The 12,675-nt window shown below is 53.8% G+C and overlaps 1 protein-coding gene across 1 annotated transcript; it reads right to left on the bottom strand.

Annotated features, from left to right (window-relative positions):
• Positions 1-5,063: 5,063 nt before the first annotated feature.
• Positions 5,064-7,367, bottom strand: KLHDC7A (kelch domain containing 7A). Its single transcript, XM_003783852.1, has one exon. The coding sequence runs from the start codon at positions 7,365-7,367 to the stop codon at positions 5,064-5,066; it is 2,304 nt and encodes a 767-aa protein (XP_003783900.1).
• Positions 7,368-12,675: the final 5,308 nt, after the last annotated feature.

A 12,675-nucleotide genomic window follows, 5' to 3' on the forward strand; every position in this document is an offset into this window, starting at 1 on the left:
CAGGGTCCTTCCAGGTAAGGATTACAAAGGTGAGAAGTGCTGACTGCCACTGTCAGTGGTTCTAAATATTTGTAGCCCAGACATAGACCAGCTTACTCCCAGTTCCCGAGTGGAGGTTACTCTCCATCTACAAAAGAAGGGAGCCCCCTCTGTCTTACACCTTAAGGTTTCCAGGGGTCTCTGAGTAGCTCCTGAAGTTCCTTAATGCTGATGTCCCAGGAAAATGCTTGATGTTTTGGGCCTGGTGAAATGCAAATCAGCCTTTTAATTCTGAACTCCCCACCCTAGAGGAGCAGAGCGGAGGCTCACAGTCTCCAAAGCTAGATACTCTCAAATGAGTAGCTTTATCTTGACCATCCCTGACTCCAGACCTTCTCAAATGAGAAGGGGTTGCTGAAGGTTAAATCTCAGACCACTTTTCTCCTCTAGGACCTAGACACTGAGAAAAGGGATAAGAGGGTCTGAGAAGACTCTCCTCCTCCAGCTGGCTCAGGAAAGCCCCCCTGCAGAAGACAACTGCTCCTCTGAGGCCCACTTGGAAGCAGTTCCTGGACTGGGTGCTTCATCTGCATTATCTTGTTAGTTGTCACAACATCCTCTGGAAGCTGGCAGTGGCAAACCCATTCTACAGATACAGATATCGAGGGTCATAGAATTTAAGAAAATGTCCTTTGAGCTCAGAATTAAAATATGGAACATTAGTAATGGGCATGGGTGAAGATGAGATTGGGGGCAGCCCAGGAGATGGGCTGATGCTGAGTCTTTGGCTCCTCTAGCTCACATTAGGAGAGTGGAGAAAGTATCGCTCTGGAATCTGGTTCAAGCACACTGATTTTTGTTTTGTTTTGTTTTTTTGAGACCAAGTCTCACTCTATCAGCCTGGGTAGAGTGCCATGGCATCATCATAACTCATAGCAATCTCACATTTTGGGGTTCAAGTGATCCTCTTGCCTCAACCTCCTGAGTAGTTGAGACAACAGGTGCCTGCCACAATGCTTGGCTAATTTTTCTAGTTTTAGTGGAGACAAGGTCTCCCTCTTGCTTAGGTTGGTCTCAAACTCCTGAGATCAAGCAATCTACTTGCCTCAGCCTCCCAGAGTGCTAAGATTACAGGTGTGAGCCACCACGCCCAGCCTCAAGCACCCTATTAAAGAAACCAAAGGTCTTTGAATTTTCCTATGAAGGCCAAAATCCTTAAACTCTCTGAGCCTCAGTTTTCTCACCTGTAAAATAGAATCAGAAAGGAGATGCATATAAAAGCATGTAGTTTGGTACCTGGCACCAGAAGAGTAGGGACCCAGTGAAAGGGACTCTCTGTCTCACCTGGCCAGGTATTCCACAGGGAAGGGCCCCTGGGATGTCCCCTCCAGCAGCCTTGCCTCTCTCAATGGGTGTTTCCAAGGTCGATCTTTGTCCTCCAGTCCGTGCCCCAGCCCTAGGCAAATGCTGCGGTTTCCACGCTTGTCTCAACAATGCTGCTACTCCAGACAAAACCTAGACTAGACTTTTCTTGTAAATATTGATGGAAGCCCCAGACCGAGAGGAGCGAGAAAACAAAGGACGTTTTATTTATGATAGAAAAAGAAAGCAACAGAAAAAAAAAAAAAATAAAAAAACTACAGGCCCAACAGGAGGAGAGAAATGTTTAAATAAACCTCGGTACATTCACTCGATGGAATAGTGTGCAACAATTGGAATGATGTTTACTGAGGGTTTGTAATAACACGGGGGAAAGCTTATTATAAAATGCTAAGTAAAAAAAAAAAAAAAAAAGAAGCAAGTGAAAGGCATATTTAGCATAATCACACCTAGGCAAAAATCTAGCCAAACAAAAACTACACACAGAAGGAAAAGACCAGAGGGGACCTGTGCCACAGTCGGGGGTGTCTTCAGGAGGCCGAGTGGGGGAGTTTTTTTTATACTTTTCTCTATTTTTCTTTCTTTTTTTTTTTTTTAGCATTTAGTTTGTTTTATGTTTCATTTTCTTTCTGGAGTGGCATGGTTGGCTTAAAGTGGAAAGCAACCCCAATTTAATTACTGTTGTTATTATCGTTCCTAAAGACGAAAGCCCTTGTATTGGAAAAGTAGCACAGATGACTCCTGGGAAGCCAAGTGACACTGAAGCCACTCTGAGGTAAAAGGCAGGAGGTCAGCAGAGCCCAGGCTACTGAGCAAGTTAGCAGGGAAGTCCTGGACTCCGCCCCCATGAAGCCAATACCAGCAGGCTGGTACCCAGCTGCACACCTGGGTTGGTGTCTGCCACAAAGGTAACAATGATACTCTCATCCCTATGTGTGCAGACTCTGCTTCTCTCCTGGGGAATGTTGCTTGTTCCCTTCCAAGGAGTCTCTTTTCATAAACGTTGGGGTCACTGAATTCTTTCCTTCATGCCAAAGGCTAAACCAGGATAGCTGGGCCCTGACTTTCTTCCTGTACTGAGATGATGCTCCCGGGAGGATGCCTGGCAAAGCCCTGCCAGAGGCGGGCCTCACCTGCCCATTCTCTGAGCTTGTCCTGGTCTGTGCAGCTCCCACCTTTGCATTCAGGCCCCTAGTTCAATGTCATCTCATTGAGGAGGCCTGATCTCATGACTTAAAAGAACAACCCGCTTTCTCCGCATTCCCAGACCTGCTGGCTCCTTCGCATGCATGGAGCATAGCTTCTATTTATTGTGTTTGTTTTCAAAAATTGCCCATTTTTCTCCACTAGAAGGTGAACTCCACTAAGGCAGGGCCCTGCTGTATCTCTAGCACTTAGAACCTGCCTGGCCCTACCCAAACATTCTGTAAATGTTTATTTCACAAGTGAATAAACAAACCTTGACCACCATGCCCTCAGGAGTCTTTGCAGTTCCCAAACTACCTGGCTTCACTGCAATGGCCTCAACTATTCCTGAAATCCTGTTCTAGAGCCCCAGGCCATGAGAAGACACACACCTGCTCTAATATATTGGCAGTGACTGCCCACGACACTGTTCAGACAGTTACCCAGACAAGGTACAGGGTGATGCTGCTGTTGAGGCTACAGGGAGGTAGGTTAGATGAACTGTGTCCTTCTCATCTCAGCCCAGCCCCAGAGCTCTTCCTCTCATTGTGAAGACCACTCTCACCATCGATTGGGGTTGGAAACAAATTTTGCTGCCTTATTGTTGGAATCATTTCCCTGGACCCTGCCACAGGCATGAGGTAGGCTTTGCAATGTTTGCACATAGTGATCATTTGTCCCTCCTAGGCTTGGAAGCTTTCTTTTACTTTACCCAGTCTGGATGTGATCTCGTCCTCTGCCTGGGTCCTCACCAGAGGCCTGCCCTTGGGGCCTGGGGCTGGCTCTGCCTGCCCCAGCTCCTAGATGGGGGGATCTCCTCTCAAGTGAACCCTTCCCCCCGTCTGAGATCACAATGCCAATGTCTCCTGTGAGTCTTGTCACCAAAGCCAGCCTCCCCACCCAAAGAATCCCTTGGCGGTTCATGCCTGAGTGTTGACACTGAGCTGGAATGTGGCTTTGGCTGGGGAGAGGGGGTCATTCTCCCCAGGGACCAGCCAGGTCCCAGCTGACTTTCCCTTCCCAGTCTCCAACTTAGGGCTAAGCTTAGCTGCCTCATCTTCCCAGGCCTTGGTGGCCTTGTGTGGTCCAGAACATCCTGTCCTCTCATCTCCACACCAACCTGCTTCTCATCCTTTGTTCCAGTCCTGATTCTTCCAACCAGCCCCACAGCCTGAGCCCAGCGCTCGGGCTGGCCCCACCTGCAACTTGGGAAGAGCTTCCTCTGCAGGCCATTGTCCCCAAGGTGTGCAAGGACAGGAATTGTTCTTCCCATTTTCCAGATAGGGACTCTTATTTTTTCCCTTGTCAGGCCCTGCCATGATGTCCCTCCCTGTCCCCTGGCTTATGGCTGGGACCAAGAGCATCACTCTTTCCTGTCTGTATCTGCGTCTGCCTCAAAGATGGGACAAGGGCTGTGGTGATAGACTGGACCCGTCTCTCTCCTTTCCCTCCCAGAAGAACAGGTACCTTCCTGAGGTTTGGGGTCTTCTCCATTCCAGAATTTACTAACCCGAATGTGATAGCAGGTCCAGTCTCAGGATGTGCCACTAGCATTTCCTGGTTCCTCAGCTCTGTCATGGGCCTGTCCTTCCCTGGTCCTCTCCTGCCTGATGAGGCAGACCAGATGGCACAGGGAGGGCTGTCACCTCTCACCAGCCCTGGTGACTGGTAGTGGCTGCTCCTGCTTCCAGACAGGAGGGCTGAGATGCCAGGAAGGATTCTGAGACCAGGGAAGGGGTACAGTGGTCAGCGAGAGGTAACAGGAGCAGGGCTGAGGAGGAGGGTGGCCCCCGGATCACAGCCTTTCCTGAGATTTCAGTTGCATCCGTAGTAGACTCTATAAGAACACCTCTTATCATGGATTTTCTCTTCCTCCCCGTGATGAGAAAAGCAAAGTGGACTTTGGTACATTTACTCTGCTACTGAGAATTCCCATGGGACTTCACCTGTCCTGCTCACCTCTCCCTCTGGCCAGGTTCCTTCCTGGCCCTGCCCAGGTCTCCTCCCTGTGTCTTTCCCACCTGTGTGGCCCAGGTGCTTCTGGGAACTGTAGAGGTGGGGCCCCGTAGCTTAGTGTTTGTGAAAGGGCACTGGTGGCTTAGAGGCTGGCCTCTCTCCAGAGGGACCAGTTTGAGGGGCTGCTGACAGTCAACTGGCACTTGGAACCGTGGCTGTAATAAGATCATATCTCTGAGTGTCTAGTAAATTCCCCTAAGAATCCCGAGTTGGAGTGAGGTGGTGGTCATTCTCCCTGCAGACACAGATGTCTTCTGCCCGGGAACACCGGCCCCCAGCTCTTTTTCATACTGTGGGCTCTGCAGCCCTCAGAGGATAAAGACTCATCTAAGAACCACACCCCCAGCCGCCACTTACCCAGCAGAGGAGGTAGGATTAGAATTTGCCTCTTGTTGGCCAAATTCTGGGTCTGCCTGACGGCCCAGAAATGACCCACAGAACGACAGGCAAGGCTGGTGCTCACCACTTCCCAGCTTTGCATGAGGAGCCCAGCAGAGGGGCTGCTACACCCTGGTGTGGGGCAGATCGGGGGTGGGCAAGGTCAGGACCGCAGGCAGGAGGGTGCCCTGCGGGGTGGGGAAGCTCTGCAGCTCCTTGGACACAAACCTGGGCGAGATATAGTCGGCCAGGAAGCAGAGTGTGCGCCGGCGCCCTACACAGTAGATGAGGTTGTCCACCGCGGCGCACTGGAAGGCGTCCGGGTAGGGCGTCCGGTACGTGGCACACTCATACCAGAGCCGGGTGCTGGCGCTGCAGCGGTACACACCGATGCCCAGGCTGCGGTTGAGGTCAAAGCGGTAGAGAAAACCGTTGACCGCCACCATCTCCACCGTGCGGTCCTTGCTGCCACCGGTGGGGCCGGCCCACCAGCGCTGCTCCTGGGCGGAGAAGCGGAGCAGCAGATACCGCAGGGTGCCGCCGGTGACGAAGATCTCATCGGCACACGCCGTGGCTGTGTGCGCCAGCGCGAACGTGTCATTGGGGAGCGGCGGGGCAAAGGCCCAGCGGTCCAGGCGAGGGTCATAACGCTCGACCGTGTTCAGACACTCACCCCCGATGGCGTACAGGTGCCCGTCCAGGGCCACCAGCCGGCAGTGCGGCCGGGCCTGGTTCAGTGGGCACACTTCGCTCCAGATCCCGGTCAGCGGGTTGTAGCAGAAGACGCGGTTGGAGGGCTGGCGCCCGGACCCGCGGCAGCCGGACACCACGAAGAGATAATTGAAGAGACTGCAGATGGCACAGCCCCGGGACACAGCCTCGGGGGGCAGCTGGGCCAGCGGGTGCCAGACATCCCTCTCATCGTCATAGCAACAGAGGCAGCCGGAGTCCTCCTGGGGGCACATGTCAGCTACCACCAGGTACTTACGGCCCCTGAGGCGTCGCTGGAGGATCAGCTCCCGCTCAGCCCCGCTCAGGCACCCGTAGACCTCGGGGCTGCGCAGCACCTGAAGGTAGTTGTCGCTCATCACCTTGTAGGCCGCCTCCTTCAGGGCCTCCAGGTTCTGCCTCTTGGCCAAGGTCAGCACCTCATGGCAATTGCCCAGATCCAGGTGGACATCTGGGTCTGAAGCGGGAGTGAGTGGGATGTGAAAGAAATTGGTTCCCGCCACAAGCTGCACATGGGGCTCCCTGCCGTGGTCTGGGCAGGGTGGAGTGGGGACACCGAAGACACCAGGCTGTAGCTGCAGCTGCAGCTCTGGGTTCTCTGCTATCTGCAGGAGGCTGTCCTTCCTGCTAAAACCTCGGATGGAGGGACATGGCTCAGGCTGGGAGGAGGCAGCTGCTTCAGGTCCACCTTCTGAGTCTTTGAGTTGACCTGGGGAGGCTACCCCTGTTCCCATGGGCCTGGGCAGTGGTCCAGGGGATGGAGCCTCAGCCAGGGCTGTCCTGGGGGCCAGCCTTTCCCTGGAGATGGCCTGAGAGGTGGATTCCACGTAGTAGTCATACACCTTGCCCTTCAACCTGGGCCCGACCCCCTCCACCTTCTGGATGAAGTTCTCTTCCATCCGGACTCGAGCCACGGATGAGAAGGTGTAGGCGGCATTGGTGGGCCCCTCCTGCTGATGCAATGACAGGCCCACATCTGAGGCAGCCTGGAGAGCCCCCACCTCTTCCCTGCTGACCCCCGTCACACGGGTGAAGACCCAGCTCTCGTTCATGTTACCGTTGCCCTCCTCAGTGGCTGTGCAGAGCTGGTGGGCAGGTCCCAGCTTCCCGGGCAATGGCTGCTTGGGGGATCCAATGCCCTGCCATGGGGCAGGCTCACCACCCACACAGCTGCCATCCACTGTGAGTCCAGTGGGGGAGAGTTTGGGTTCACAGCCCAAATGGGGGCAGTGGGGAGGGCCGGGCTTACCGCCAAGAGCTGTTCCGGCTTCCTGGCTGCAGCAGTGAGGAGGCACCTGCTCAGAGTCTGGACGCTGCTCCCCCGACTCCTGGCCAGAGCCTTTTCTCCGGGGCTTGTCTCTGGAGGTGGCCTCTGTTGCCAGGAGGCAGGAGCCTCCCAGATTATCCCAGCTGCAGTCCAGGGGTGCTCCAGCCCCTTTGCTCACCCTCCGGCGGCGTCTCGGCACCCTCTGCAGTGCCCCAGGAGAAGCCCCCTGAGTGACAGGCTGTCTCGTGCCCTCTGCTTCCTCTTGGGCTTCAGCTTCCGCGTTCCCACCCTGCTGCGGAGCTGGGGCAGGCCTCGACTTGTACAGTCTGTAGGCTGCGGTCAGCAGGAGCAGGGCAGCGGCCGATAACATCACCTTGCCTGTCAGCTGCATGTCCGAGTGCCAGTCCTGAGCTTCTGCTCCTCTGGGAAGCATGCTTCTCCAGCCTGGGGCTGAGGAATGTCAAAAATCCAATTAATGATTGCCCAATAGAGGCCGGTTCCTGGATCCTGCTGAGCTGAGGGGAGGGTGTTCTGGGCTGGCTCTGGCCAGCTGAGGAGTTGAGCAAAGGTGACTTTGGGGGTGGCCAAGAGCTGACAGCAGGCCACTGGCCTCCTTTGATTTTTCCTTGGCTGTGCAGATGAGGGTCTGCCCAGGGGCTGAGCTTGTGACCAGCCACCTGAGCCAGCTCTGCAGCCAGCGGCTGGGGGACATGGGAGGAGTGTCCAGTGGGTACATAAAGAGCAAGGAAGCTCTTAGCCAAACAGTCACCCAATGCCAGGAACTGCACGGGGCTGGTTACTCTGTGCTTTCGTTTTCCCTTGCAAATCCACTGGACGTGGAGGCTTGGGTGTGGCGGGTCGTGGGCAGGTGGAGCCCAGGTAAGCGTGGCTGGGGTCTGTGGGTCCCCAGTGTCAGATCTACATTTAACTGGTCAAGCAAGGAACATAACAGGCTGGAGCCAGGGACCGCAGCCAAGCCACCTGACCTGGCCTTGACTGCCTCTGTCCTCTTTCCCTGCCTGACAAGTTTACTAAAAGAAACTGAACTTCCTGAGAGCAGTTTTGGAAAACATCTTGCATTAGCACCCAGATCAGGGGTAGATGGGGGAAACGGCTTCTCCCTTACAGCTTGGACAACCTCCGACGGTGAGAGACTGAGGGGAGACCCACCTCTCCCAGGCCCCTCCGCCTTGTCACCCAGTGCTGTGGGTCCTGGGTCCAGACTCCCTAGTTCTGCCACTTACCAACTGTGTGACCTCAGGCAATTGACTTCACCTTTTTCAGTTCTCTGTGCCTCTGTTTCCTCACCTGAAATGTTGGGGACAGCAGCATCCGCACCCCATCAGCTAGTGCTGGGAACAAAATGGGCCACTGGACGTGAAGTGCTGGGCAGAGCCTCCGCTGTGAAAGCTCGGGGGCTATCAGCTCTTCTCTTTTCTCTCCTCTTCCTCCCCTTATTCCTTCTTTTCATCACTAGTATTAATCATCATTCTCAGGCCCTTCCAAGGCACAGACCTTATTCTACCCCCTTGCTGATCAAGAGCTCTCCACGAGTCCCCAAAGGTCAACACAGGGGTCTCTTGCTGCCTGTGGGGTCTGGGCAGGTGCAGTGAACAAGTGAGGACCCTCCCGGCCGAAGGTGCCGAGTGGGTGGCCCAGCATGTCCTGATCATCCCACAGTTGCAGACAAGTTTAGGGTCTGGGTAGTGTTGGGATCACTCTTAACTTTTAAATGTTGTCATCTAATTGAAAAATGAACATAAAAACCGCTCTGGGCCAGAGGAGACACATGAACGAGAGGAATTTGTCTCTGAACTCTTCGACTACAGGAGAAAATCCGACTCCTGCACTGGCATTCACAGTCCTCTGCACACCAGCCTTGGTGTACCCTTCCAAGTCCATCCCCTGACTGCTGCCCAGCTTTCTGGGCTCAGGCTGACTTCCTGGCAGGCAAGGTCTCCCTCGTCTGTCCTTGTCCACGCCCTTCTAGCCTGTGAGAAGTGGGTCCAAGGTCGTGTCTCCCAGGCCTTTTTCCCAAGTGTGTCCATCCTTCTGAGATCACCTTTCCCCTCTTTGAGTCTCCTGATTAAAAATGCTCCTCTCTCAGCCTTCATCGCAGCTGCCCCGTCACAAAGTGCATCATTGCCAGAATCTGCTTCCTGCTGGATCTTGAGCCCTGAGGACGGAGGCTGTTGCTCGTTCCACTGTGGACCCTACCATCTATGTGGGGCCCTGCAAAACTGGGACAACAACTAGCATGGACTGTGCCTTTATGCTGGGTGGATCTGGGGTTGGGGGGTACTCTGGATGAGTCTCATCTAATTGCACAGTCCCTCTGGGGAGAGACACGGTTGGTATCCCCATTTGATGGTCGTTGGAATCAGACTTCCAAGGTCACGTCAAATTCTTGTTTGCAGAGCAGAGTTTTACAGACGTGACCTCATCCAACAGCTTTGCCTTCTTACACTGTCCTACTGGCGGCTGGCAAGAGGGGACTCTGGGGCTCCCTTTCTTCTCATCATGGACCGAAGACTGTCAGTCCAATGGGCACGAGCATCAGGAGGGACGCGGATCAGGGAGGCACATTTCTAAGCTCCACCTGTTGCAAACGTCCCGGGAGACCTCCATTTGTAACTATCACCTCGGGAGATCTCCGTGGGTCTAGGAGTGAAAAGTAAGCTAGCTTCTCTACTCGTCTCCTGAAAATTCCTCTTCCCCCTCAGGGTGGTAGGTGAGCAGTTGCTTCCTGAATAATCAAAGTGAGTCGCAGAGAATGGGAATGCAGTTCTGAGTGCTTTGCCTCAGTACCATTGCTTACTCTTCCAGTAATCTGGAGAGGTGGATATTGCACAGGTAAGGAAATTAGGGCTCAGCGGGACAATGCCCATGGGCTGAGCATGGCCTGTCCTGATTTCTAACCTCTCTGGCTGCTTAGCCTATCATCTTCCCCGGGAAAGAGAGGACGAGGCATTAAGGGTGATGAAAATGACCCGTCCAGGGTTAAAAAATGCTTCATCGGGTCTGACGAGGGGTCTTCCAGTTGCCAGGCTACCATTCCAGTGATAGGGGCAGATTTGTGGCTCTCGGAGAGTGGGAGACATGTGACACGTCCCCTTGGTGAGCTGTGATCTGGCATTGTCCTGTCAGATGCCACCAAGTGGACACAGTCTTGAGCCTTTTAATAAAATCTCAGTTGTGCCCTAGAGCCCTCTCCCTGTGGCTCCAGCTTAAACCCTACAAATCAGATGATCAGTCTTTCCATCTGGAAAGCTCCTGGTGCTGGACGTGCCTGAACCAGCCCCGGGGGGTGAGGTGGGAGGTGAGAGGATCATTGGAAGCAGCAGATACAGTTCTGACCCCAGGGAAATGTTTGTCCCTCACCCAGAAGATGGGGCATATGCCTAAGATATGATCAAGCCACAGTGTATCCCAAGGAAGAAATTAATGAGGTGGTTTATCAGAATCAAGGTCAGGAAAGAGGATTTCGCTAAGAAGTGTTTAGAATCGGGTACTGAGAAAGGAAGGCCATGTGTTGGTTATAGGGAGGTAGACGAAGGAGACAGCCACGACCCCTGCCCCTGGAGGCTGGTCTAGTGGGGGAAGAGGTTGGGCAAGGAGATGGTGGGCGGTGATGATGCTGGTTTGTGAAGGTGTCCGTGGGAAGATGAGGCAGAAGTTCCTGAACCAGGCTGGGATGAGAGAGCGTGGAGGGAGCACTTGGTGTGGCAGGAATGGGGAAAGATAGTAAGGCTGGGAACTGCGGGGGCTGTGGGAGCCACAGCAGAGCATGGAGGCCCTGCAGAGGGGAACTTGGCCAGGGTGTGGGGTCAGCTGCCCCTGATGTGAATCCTGGCTCGGTAGTTCCCATGACCTCCCTTGTCTGAGGACAGAAGTAAAAGCTTGTGAAACAGCTGGGTGCTCAGGACACCTTCATCAAATGAGGCTTCCTGCTGTCTTCCCTCCGTTCCAGTTCTCAGGAACACAGCCGCCTAAGAGATGGGGTTAAACTGTAGGTTTCACCATTCAGCTATGGTGGGGCCCTGGAGATGGCTGCCATTGGGAAGACAGTTTGTTACTCACAGCTACCAGGAGGAGGAGACAGGCCACATCCGGCAAGGGGAAGGCAGCAGAGGGGGTGAGGAGAGGGAGAGTCTTTACTGAGGTTTTTGCAAGAAGGGATGAGAGAAGCAGGGTAAGCAGGTTTCGGATTGGCACATGTGAAGAATTTTAGCGGGCTCTGGGCTGTGTTTGGTTGTTTGACACCTGGGGCCTGGGGCGATAAGGGCAGCAGGGAATATTGGCCCAGAGTGTAAGAGCTCCTGAGAGCTGGATGGGGAAGGGGTTGGGATGTGGCTGTGTGTGGGTGGGTTTGCCTGAGAGAGTTCCCTCCTGAGTCAGTCATTTGCTATCTCAGGAACTAGCTAACCTCGGGAGGGGTGGTCTCTCCCGTCAGAGAATCCCCAGCTGGTAATTCATCAAGGATACAGAAAATAAGAAAATACAGTTAAAACAGAGAGGCCAAAGGATAGAAAAGAGTAAGGACTTTGGGGCCCCTGGGAGGCGGCCATCTTCCTTGTAGGGCAATTGGGAGGTAAAATTTTGTCTGTACCCCAAGGTCTCATTTTATCAGGCAGGTGAACACAACACTCTTGCTAGTTGACTTCAAACTCCGTAAATTACAGCTTTTTTTTTTTTTTTTAAGTCCCTGTTTGGAAAAAGTGAAATGAACAAATAAAGACAGGAGTGAAATTAAAAGATAATTGGAAGTCTATATTGGGCTTCTGTGAATGTGCGTGCGCGCTGCCAATCTGGTCTCTGTGCGGGCAGGATAAATTGAGAACTCTTCGCTTGGCTCAGGGGGTGGATAAAACAGTCAGAGACAAATGCGTGCCATGCAAATAAACAGGCCCATCTTCGTGTGATTTGCTTTGCATTCTGTCCTAGCAGGGCTCTGCCTTGGTCTGCTCAGCCCATAGGGGCCATGTTTTCAAGGTGAGGACTGATGCCACTGGGTGGGTGTGGCAAGTGAGGCCTGGAGTAGAGGCAAGAGGCTGGGAGGAGGTGGGTGTGGGCACCTCGGGAGGGAGGGCATGTGCAGAGAGGGGTGGAGGTGTCAGTGGGTTTTGGCACACCCATGCATCCACATGCACACACCTGTGTGTCCATGCATGCATGCACAGGTACACACACATGCACACACACAGAGAGGTGGGAGTGAGGTTGTGGATCTACTGAGTATAGAAAATGCAGAAATAAATGGATCCCAGTTTGACACGGGGGAGACTGAGGCCTGGAGAGGGGATCCAGTCCAGCTTGAAATAGAACATGGCATCTGGCAGGGTCTGGGGATTGGATGGGGTGGTGAATTCCTGCTCATACAACCCATGGGCCCTTTCTTGGATAAACTCTCCTAGATGTACTTGGGGCTCTGCTATGCTCAGGACCCCAGGGCTGCATCCCCAGCTTGTGCACACTGCCCTATTCACCTTGGCTATTAAAATGCTGAAGTATTTCCATTCTGGTTGGTAAATAGCCATTGCCCTAACCCCACCAGCCTGGCTGCCATTTCTCTAGGACTCCCTCAGTTCTCTCCACCACTCCTGGACTACTAGTCAATACGTAGCCTTGCAAAGGTCCTCCAAAGTCTGCACTACTCCACTGGGTCAGTGCCAGGCACTACCAGGCAGTGGGTACATTGACTATTTCCCTCGGCTCTGCCTCCCCTGATCCCTGTTTTGTCC

This window comes from Otolemur garnettii, unplaced genomic scaffold, assembly GCF_000181295.1.
Source record: "Otolemur garnettii isolate 467f Iridium unplaced genomic scaffold, OtoGar3 scaffold00009, whole genome shotgun sequence".
Taxonomy (NCBI): Eukaryota; Metazoa; Chordata; class Mammalia; order Primates; family Galagidae; genus Otolemur; species Otolemur garnettii.